The sequence below is a fragment of the Oncorhynchus clarkii genome, chromosome 8 (genome assembly GCF_045791955.1).
Source record: "Oncorhynchus clarkii lewisi isolate Uvic-CL-2024 chromosome 8, UVic_Ocla_1.0, whole genome shotgun sequence".
Taxonomy (NCBI): domain Eukaryota; kingdom Metazoa; phylum Chordata; class Actinopteri; order Salmoniformes; family Salmonidae; genus Oncorhynchus; species Oncorhynchus clarkii.
This window is the reverse complement of record NC_092154.1, coordinates 38,322,714-38,332,300: the sequence shown is the minus strand read 5'-3', so window position 1 is coordinate 38,332,300 and position 9,587 is coordinate 38,322,714. Positions and strand designations below refer to the sequence as shown.

Sequence of the window (9,587 nt, the reverse complement as noted above, 5' to 3'; positions counted from 1 at the left end):
ATGTTTGCTGCCTTGCTATGTTGTTGTCTTAGGTCCCTCTTTATATATAGTGTTATGTTGTCTCTTTTGTCGTGATGTGTGTTTTGTCTCAGCAAAAAAAGAAATGTCCTCTCACTGTCAACTGCGTTATCCCACTCTTCCACCAAGGCACCTGCAAGTTCCCGGACATTTCTGGGGGGAATGGCCCTAACCCTCAGATCCAACAGGTCCCAGATGTGCTCAATGGGATTGAGATCCAGGCTCTCCGCTGGCCATGGCAGAACACTGACATTCCTGTCTTGCAGGAAATCACACACAGAACAAGCAGTATGGCTGGTGGCATTGTCATGCTGGAGGGTCATGTCAGGATGAGCCTGCAGGAAGGGTACCACATGAGGGAGGAGGATGTCTTCCCTGTAACGCACAGCGTTGAGATTGCCTCCAATGACAACAAGCTCAGTCCGATGATGCTGTGACACACAGCCCCAGACCATGACGGACCCTCCACCTCCAAAATGATCCTGCTCCAGAGTACAGGCCTCGGTGTAACGCTCATTCCTTCAACGATAAACACGAATCCGACCATCACCCCTGGTGATACAAAACCGCAACTTGTCAGTGAAGAGCACTTTTTGCCAGTCCTGTCTGGTTCAGCGACGGTGGGTTTGTGCCCATAGGCGACATTGTTGCCGGTGATGTCTGGCCTTACAACAGGCCTACAAGCCCTCAGTCTTGCTCGCTTAAGTGTTTTAGGAAGTGTTTGACAGTGATGAGGAGTGGTCGTTTGACCGCGGACCCATTACGGACACAGGCAATGAGGCAGCGATCACTGAGATCCTGGTTGAAGACAGCAGAGGTGTATTTAGAGGGCAGGTTGGTCAGGATGATATCTATGAGGGTGCCCGTGTTCACAGATTTAGGGATGGCGGGATGAGGTCAATAACACGGTACCTTTCTAATCGACCTGGCCCGGGTACCCTGGAAGGATATTGACTTCATCCCGTCAGTAGAGGACGCCTGGTGTCTCTTTAAAAGTGCTTTTCTCACCATCTTAAATAAGCACACCCCATTCAAAAACATATAGAACTAAGAACAGATATAGCCCTTGGTTCACTCCAGACTTGACTGCCCTTGACCAGCACAAAAACATCCTGTGGCAATCTGTATTAGCATCGAATAGCCCCCGCGATATGCAACTTTTCAGGGAAGTCAGGAACCAATATACACAGTCAGTAAGGAAAGCAAAGGCTAGCTTTTTCAAACTGAAATGTACATCCTATAGCACAAATTCCCAAAACTTTTGGGACACTAAAGTCCATGGAGAATAAGAACACCTCCTCCCAGCTGCCCACTGCACTAAGGCGAGGAAACACTGTCACCACCGATAAATCTAAGATAATCGCGAATTTCAAGAAGTACTTTTCTACGGCTGGCAATGCTTTCCACCTGGCTTCCCCTGCCCTGGCCAACAGCTCTGCATCCCCCGCAGCAACTGGACCCGCTCTTCCTAAAATTATCCGCCGCCATTGTTGCAACCCATATTACTAGCCTGTTCAACCTCTATTTCGTATCGTCTGAGATCCCTAAAGATTGGAAAGCTCCTCCCTCTGACATTCTAGACTCAAACTGTTACAGACCTATATCGATCCTGCCCTGCCTTTCAAAAGTCTTTGAAAGCCAAGTTAACAAACAGATCACTGACCATTTCGAATCCCACCGTACCTTCTCCGCTATGCAATCTGGGTGCACCTCAGCCACGCTCAATGTTCTAAACGATATCATCACCGCCATCGATAAAAGACAGTACTGTGCAGCCGTCTTCATCGACCTGGCCAAGGCTTCGACTCTGTCAATCACTGCATTCTTATCGGCAGACTCAACAACCTTGGTTTCTCAAATGACTGTCTCGCCTGGTTCACTAGCTACTTCTCAGATAAGAGTTCAGTGTGTCAAATCAGAGGGCCCTTTGTCCAGACCACTGGCTTTCTCTATGGGGTTCCACAGGGTTCAATTCTCGAGTTGACTCTTTTTTTCTGTATATATCAATGATGTCGCTCTTGCTGCTGGTGATCCTCTGATCCACATCTACGCAGATAACACCATTCTGTATACTTCTGGCCCTTCTTTGGACACTGTGGTAACTGACTTGCCTAGTTAAATAAAGGTTAAATAAAATACATTTAAAAATGACATTGCCTAAAAGTGTGATCTGGTATTTTTGATTGGAAAATCAGTTTTAGCCAGTGGAGGCTGATGGGAGGAGCTATAGGAGTACGGGCTCATTGTAACAGCTGGAATGGAACCAATGGAACAGTATCAAACATTTGGAAACCGCATGTTTGACTCCGTTCCATGAATTGAATTCCAGCCATTATAACGAGCCTGTCCTCCTATAGCTCCTCCCACCAGCCTCCACTGGTTTTAGCCTGTCTTCATACTGTACTGTCTTACTAAGATTGTATTCCAAGGGTCAAAAACCTCAGCATTGAGATACATAACCTCCTCTCAAATCTCATCCTAGTCTAACATTTACAGTGCCTGAGTGGACTGATCTGTGACTGAGCACTGCTGTTGAAAAGAATGCCCCTATGTGGTCAACAAATAAGACTTCCCATAAACGTCAAATCCAATTATCAAAGACAGTACTGAAGACAGGCTAAAACTGCCTCTCCAATAGCTAGCTAACGGTGCTTTCCAAACAACTGGGAACACGGAAAAAACGAGCTAAAAGCATGACGTCATCGGGTCTAACAATCGTCTCGCCTCGAATTGTGCATGTGCTGGCTGTCAAATCAAAGGCACTCCTTAGATATAAAGTTGTTTTGACGAAAACGTGTCAGTTTGTCGCTTTCACGAGGTTGGAGTAATAACATGTGCCGTTAGACATCGAGAAAATTAACAACATGAAGAATCTTTCAATTCTCTCATTGACTTCTGAAACCCAAAACCCAGGACTGGTCTGTTTGGTATCTTTCCCAAACGTTCCCAGAAGTCTCGCGATGTTGCGCCTCTGGGTTTAGAAACTCTGTGCCGTCATGCTTTTTGTATTGCCTCGCTATTCAATTCCGGTTCATGATAGCAACTTTCACCCCGGGAAAAGTGAAATAAACGTGGCAAATGTAATAAAAGGATTATGGTTTGACAAGAAAATCGAGGCATGTAATGGCAAGTTTGTGTATAGAATTTCGTGACAGAAGAATTTATTCGCGATTAAATCAAGCTATCTAGTTACTTCAGCTTGTCCCTGCTGGCTTTAGTTGCTAGCTTGGTTATTGAGTTGCATGGGCTTGCTGGACAATCAAAAACTTCGACAGCTTACGTTAGCAACATAGGTAGCTAATTATTTTCATTTGTTGAGTAGCTAGGTATTGTAGTTGACGGCAGCAAATATTTGTTGTAATAGTTAGCTCTTGACTGTACCTTCATAGTTTAATTGCATTTGATGTGAACATAGCTAGCTATGACAATGTCATTTTAGCTAGCACAAAGTAAAAACAACTTGAATAACTGTAGTTAAGCGGGATTGCTTGATTGTCTCTCATTGCCAAACGCTTGACATTACCTAAGGTCACAGCTGCCTACCGAATGTGATCAAATCTACTTCTAGTACTCCTTGAATCAGTTGAGTTAGTTGACATTGCTTGATAGCTAATGAATACAGTTTGAACTCACAAGATACAACACTGATATCATTATTTGTCTTTAAGACAGGTGGCTAAAATAACCTAGCAGATATGCATGGCTAAGGTCATTCAGACTAATCAGCTCAGCCCTGGCCCTGAGGTGTTACCTCACTCAGGCAGAGGGGATTAGGGATTTTGCAGCACCAGGGATGTATGACAGGAGAGACTTGTCCTATTCTTAGTGTAGGATGGCCGTTAAAGTAGCTGGAACTAGTATTATGCACGTCAACATCCATCTCACGACCGATATCTTCTGCTCTCATCAATGCTATTGAATGATCGATTTTCTCCAATGTCACTGATCAGTGAGTGATAATTTTTTTTATCTCTCCGTTTTGGATTAGTCCATACCCTGCCTGGCTGTCAGTATGGAACTGGGCAAAGCCAAGTTGCTGAGGACCGGTCTGAACACGCTACACCAAGCCATCCACCCAGTTCACGGGATTGCATGGACGGATGGGAAACAGGTCTGCCTCACCTCCCTTTACTATGCCAACGGTGACGTGAAATTCGGCGACACCAATGTCATTGGTCAGTTTGAGCATGTCTTCGGTCTCTACTGGGGCCCTCTATGCTGCTCCGGCTCTCCTGCTCTGTTGGCCGTCCAACACAAGAAGCATGTCACAGTGTGGCAGCTGCAGCTCAGCGCTCTGGAACAGAACAAGCTGCTGTGCACTCAGACCTGTGAGATGAGCGAACCGTTCCCCCTTCTGTCTGAGGGATGTGTCTGGCATCCCAAGATGGACATCCTTTCTGTCCTTACCAAGAAAGATGCATCTGTGCTGTTCTGTGTCCGTGTGGACAACCGCAGGGTGAAGGCTGATATTAAAGGCAGTGGACTCATCCACTGTGCCTGCTGGACCAAAGATGGCACCCGGTTGGTTGTGGCCGTTGGAAGCGCCCTTTACTCCTACATCTATAACGATGTTCAGAAGAGTCTTTTAGCCTGCTCTTTCTGCCCTATCTTCGACGTGGGTGGGTACATCTGTGCCATTGAGTCGACAGGCGAAGCTCAGGTGGCAGTGGCTACAGAGCTGCCTCTGGATAGGATCTGCGGGCTGAACGCAGGTATAGTCTTCGACGTGCCCTCAGATTCCGAGTCCTCCCTACCAGGACATTCTTCTCTTATGGTGATGTTGGATGAGGATGGCTGTATAGACCCCCGCAGGAGGTCCTTTGACTCGGAGAGGTCCTACCTGTCCTGCTCTCCGTCTGGCGGCCCTATGGACCTCACCCACCTCCTGGCCAAGCACCGGCGCTCCGACCCCAGTCCACTCATAAACTTGCGCCGCAAGGACCACCTGACCGGCTCCGGACAGGATTCATCTCACCTTATCCTTGTCACCTACGAACGGAAAGTCACCAGCACCAGTAAGGTCAGCATCCCTGGGATCCTGGTGCCAGACATCTTGGCCTTTGACTCCAGAGGCTCCATGGTGGCGGTGGCCTCCAACACGTGTAGCATGGTGCTGGTCTACTGCATCACGCCCTTCGCTATGCCCAATGTCCAGCAGATCTCCTTACAGAAGAACGAGAGGCCCAAAGGCGTATGCTTCCTCAGTGACAAGACGTTGCTTCTCATGATCGGCAGACAGAAGTCCAACGAACCTGCCTTCCTTCCCTCCTCCAACACAGAAAAATACATCCTACACCTCTCCTCCAAGGAGATAGTCTACGACGGAGAAACCCCGGCGTCTCCCTCCCCGAACCGGCAATCCCCCGCTAATTTCTACCCGGGGATTAGGCGCCACTCGGAGCATGTCTTCTCTAAGGAGGAGCAGCAGGAGCGTGTGGCGATCAAGGAGTTGGTGCTGCCGGGAGGAGGTGTAATCCAGTCCTGTTCTCCAGGGAGCAGCAGGAGGAGGCTGGTGGAGGAGGTGAGGAGCCCGGAGCCCAGCTCAGTCGACTTTCCCTACTCTGACCTCTGCCGCCCCTCTGATCAATCCCTCTCGAGCGCCTCCTCCATTACGGTCGAGAACTTCGACATGGAACCCATCAACCGGATGAGAGGGTCAGTGCAATCTGGGGACTTGAGTCGACCCTGCTCCCCATACTACAACCCTGGGGATAAGCCCCACACGGAGCTCCCCACCCTGCCCAAGACCACCCCCCTGGCCCCCAGAGAGAAGGAGAGGAACCTGGAGCAGCTGTCCCAGAACATGGAGAGGATTTTCTCTCGCTTCTCTGAGGTGCAACAGTATCTCACAGAGATCAGGGACTTCACTCAGAACGGGAAAAGGGGTTTGGGGACTATTTACCCCAATGCCTGTGAACCTCCATACGTTAACATCACATGTCAGGTAGGGGTTATGATTTACAAAATATTACTTAATTTTGGCTAAAATCTGGAGATTTTCAGAGCCACATTTTTAAAGATAATGCATATTTATTGAAGACCTCACTTGTTAAAATAATAGACTGCACCTATATACAATAAAGTTTCATAAGACACAAAGGAATGTTCATAAATCACGCAGGTACATACTGAAGGCCATACATGAAGCCCTTAGTCAGCGTTCAGCAGATGTCAGCTTAATGGTCTATTGTTAGCCTTGCTGGGCCTTGTCTAAAGGTGAGGAAGGAGATGTAATGTACTCCCTGGACTAGAGTCTGTAATCCACCATTGGCTTGCAATAGACAGCTTGCTGACAGCACAGTGTGTATGCTAGTATGGTGTTCCCAAAAGAAGTGCTAAAAGTACAATTAGTGAAATGATGCCACTGTTGCATCCATCAATAACTGCATTCTTGAGAAGGTCAGAATTGTACTAACCCCCCCACCTTCTCTCTGCCCCCTCTCTCTCTTCCCTCTCCATGCAGAAGCAGCTGTCTGAAAATGTGTTTATAGATGAGAGAAGACCAGTGTTGCTGTGTGAGGGGAAGCTGTGTCTGAAGGTTCTTCAGGAGCTCTTTAACCTCACTATAGTAGAGATTATGTATGGTAGGTATCTGGCCATGGGTTTTCCCCCAAACCAATAATAAGACATGGTTGTAGATTTGAGATTTATTTTCACAATATGTACACTCCCCTCTGTATTTATTTCTACTTCACTGTTTCATTTTTGTCTCTATTACTCCAGCATTTTGGATTTGAGATTAAATGTTTCATTTGAGGCAACAGTACAGAATGTCACCTTTTTATCTGGGGGTATTTTCATACACATTTGTTTTACTGTTTAGTAATTAAAGCACTTTATGTATCTAGTCCCCCCATTTGAAGAAGCTTTTGGACAAATCCACATATGTTGAAGTAGTTTAGTATTTGGTTCTGTATTCCTAGCATGCAATGACTACATCAAGCTTGTGACTCCATAACGATCTTTGATCTTCTGTAACTTTCTCACTCATCATTCATGATTATTCATAATCATGGTAGCATCTTCAAATCGGGGGGGGGGGGGGGGGGTAGGAATACTAGATACATAAAGTGCTTTCATTTCTGGACTGTAAGACATATGTATGAAAATACCCTCAAATAAAAGGTGGCCTTCTGTACTGTTGCCTCATGAAACATTTGATCTTAAATCCAAAGTGCCGGATTGAGCCAAATGTAGAATGTATTTTTGCTTCGCTGTCCAAATAAATATGGAAAGGAGTGTGTATACCCCAGGCTTAATTCTACCACCTATGAGGTTAAAGGTAGACTCCGCGATATGACATCATCAGTCACAGCGGTGTGACTTCCTGCTTATCAGAAATCAACACAATTGAAATCTGCAAAGACTGCCATTATTGCCTCTTTCAATGTGGGCATGCCTCAAGAGAAAAGTGGGTATAGTGGCACTCTGCATATTTGAATTGAATATGGAGTTCTGTAAGCTCTGGGGCCAGCATTTGCGGTCATTAGACTTGTAGTATAAAAGGTTACATGCAACTATCTTTGCCCTATAAGAACCAAGAGGTAGGGTTGGGCAGTGTTCTCAGAAGTGTGTGTGTGTGCATGGTTGTGTGTATGCATACTACTAAGTTCGGACGGGAATAGGAAAAAGGCTTTCACTCAGGTTTCCAGGAATCTATTCATATAAGAATAGGCCTATAACCTTTATCCTCAGCCAATAGTCTAGACTGCTACTCAAACTAAGCTTATCTCAACTAACTAATTACAGCTTTGTTTCACTCCACATAAACAGACATACATGAATGCACATGAAACAGTATTTGGCCATAAACAAAGTGCTTCAGTTAATGGGAGAAGAGGCTAAATATGGGAGTGATTATAGGGTTAGGTTGAGGTTTAAAACCAGCCGTTTACAGCCCCACCACACCTTCCCTGTGTTAGTTCTGCTAATATAGACACTCAGCATGCTCCCTCCCACAGAGTATTTATAACGCCATCTCATTCAGAAGTTTTACTGTTTGAGTTTTTCCAGAAAACTTAGAGCCGGATGTTGTGGTTACTTTGATTCCAAAATGGCTGTATTAGATAGTACACACTTGCTGAATGAAAAGCTTAGTACCATCTATTTGAAGGGATCTGTAACCAGGTTTCCATACAACCGTTTCATGCTGACGCATAAAACAACTCATGACTGGGCTGATGGAAACAAGAAATGACGATCAATTTCATGAATGTCGACAGTTTGTTCCTTCGACATGGTGGTATGTCGATAAAATGTATTATGTGAGAAATAGCGGTGGATACGCCTTTTTGCGCAAATATTGATATCTTTACCATGTCAAAGTAAACATCGAGTTACGCGGTGAGTTCTTGTATGTGGTCTTCCCACTTGGGAAAGCATGTCGTTTTTATTAGGTTACAGATGAAATAAATGATGATGAACTTCACAGGGCGGTGGAAGTTCAGAGATGAGCTTGACTCTCCTTTCCAATACATACCGATGGTCTTATTCTGGTGATATGATGATTTGATTTGCCAAATCAAAATAATCTCGCAATGTAGTCGAGCATACCGGCACGGTATCTGCGAGCTAATGGCTAGAGCTATTTAACGCACCGCCGTTTTTGTGACAAAACCATCGGTAGAGTTGAAAATGTGATGGAAACACAGAATAAAAAAATGATTAAATACCTTATGTGCCCTATATCATCACTCACTGCTTCTTATCCGCAACAAGGCAGTTTGGTGGAAACCCACCGCTGGTGGTAGAATTTGCATAATTTCTTTATTGCCGATTTTAGAATATTTGCTTGAAAATCTGTCACCAATTGGTTATATAATTGAAACCGTCTTTAAGCATGAAGAAAATATTAGTCAATAAAAACTCCCTAAGCTATCGGTTAAACTTGAAACTACTGTCTCCTGTGTGTTCCAGGTCCGTTGTGGATAGTCCTAGTGGCGGATGCAGAGGGCTTTGTACCCCTGACTTTTAAACCCAAAGAGGAGTTGACCGTGAGGAACGGCAGGAGGAAATCTCCCATCAGAAGCCCTGGCAGCCCAGACACATGCCCCTCCAGCCCTGTGAAATCTCCCTCAAGCCCAGCTAAATCACAGACTTGAACAAGGCCTAGCCCCAAAACAGAGACCTCAGCATAGTGGGAGAGAGGACAGAGCATGGGACTAGCATAACACACAGGATATGTCAATGCTTTATGCATACATCTCTAACAACTGGACACACAGACTCCCTCTGCATCTTCTTATGAACAAGCAGTACTGGGTGGCAAATTCACCTTTTTCAGTTGGGGAATTATTTGGGACAAATGTTTGTCACACTTTGGAAAGTAGCACCTTTCAAACAATGTTTACATTTAGTGACGTTTGGATATTATATTGGTATTTTTTGTCTTTGTATTATATGTACATCTGGTTCAAGATGAAGTTGATCAAAAAATATATCGGACCACTGAAGTACTGTAGTAGTGTTTTGGGTGGCCTAGGTCAGGAAAGTAGCCACCATATCCCAAAGAGATGTATCCTGTTTGTGTGTTATGTGATTGTATAATATTAAAGCCATCAAATGTTTCA

The 9,587-nt window shown here is 45.3% G+C and overlaps 1 protein-coding gene across 2 annotated transcripts; it reads left to right on the top strand.

Moving 5' to 3' along the window:
• Positions 1–2,951: 2,951 nt before the first annotated feature.
• On the top strand, positions 2,952–9,585 carry LOC139415367 (WD repeat and coiled-coil-containing protein-like). 2 transcript variants are annotated; one of them, XM_071163463.1, is made up of 4 exons: positions 2,952–3,134; positions 4,007–5,962; positions 6,482–6,602; positions 8,935–9,585. In XM_071163463.1, the coding sequence occupies exons 1-4, from the start codon at positions 3,015–3,017 to the stop codon at positions 9,117–9,119; spliced, it is 2,382 nt and encodes a 793-aa protein (XP_071019564.1). In that variant the 5' UTR covers positions 2,952–3,014; the 3' UTR covers positions 9,120–9,585. The 2 variants fall into 2 exon arrangements, with proteins under 2 accessions (XP_071019564.1, XP_071019565.1); XM_071163464.1 differs by lacking the exon at positions 2,952–3,134 and having other exon boundaries at positions 3,843–5,962.
• The last annotated feature ends 2 nt before the right edge of the window (positions 9,586–9,587 follow it).

Coding starts and splice junctions, on each gene's coding strand:
- LOC139415367 (XM_071163463.1), top strand. CDS start 3,015: ATGCTTTTTGTATTGCCTCGCTATTCAATTCCGGTTCATGATAGCAAC. Junction 5,963..6,481: donor ACGTTAACATCACATGTCAG/GTAGGGGTTATG, acceptor CTCTCCATGCAG/AAGCAGCTGTCTGAAAATGT. Junction 6,603..8,934: donor TATAGTAGAGATTATGTATG/GTAGGTATCTGG, acceptor TGTGTGTTCCAG/GTCCGTTGTGGATAGTCCTA.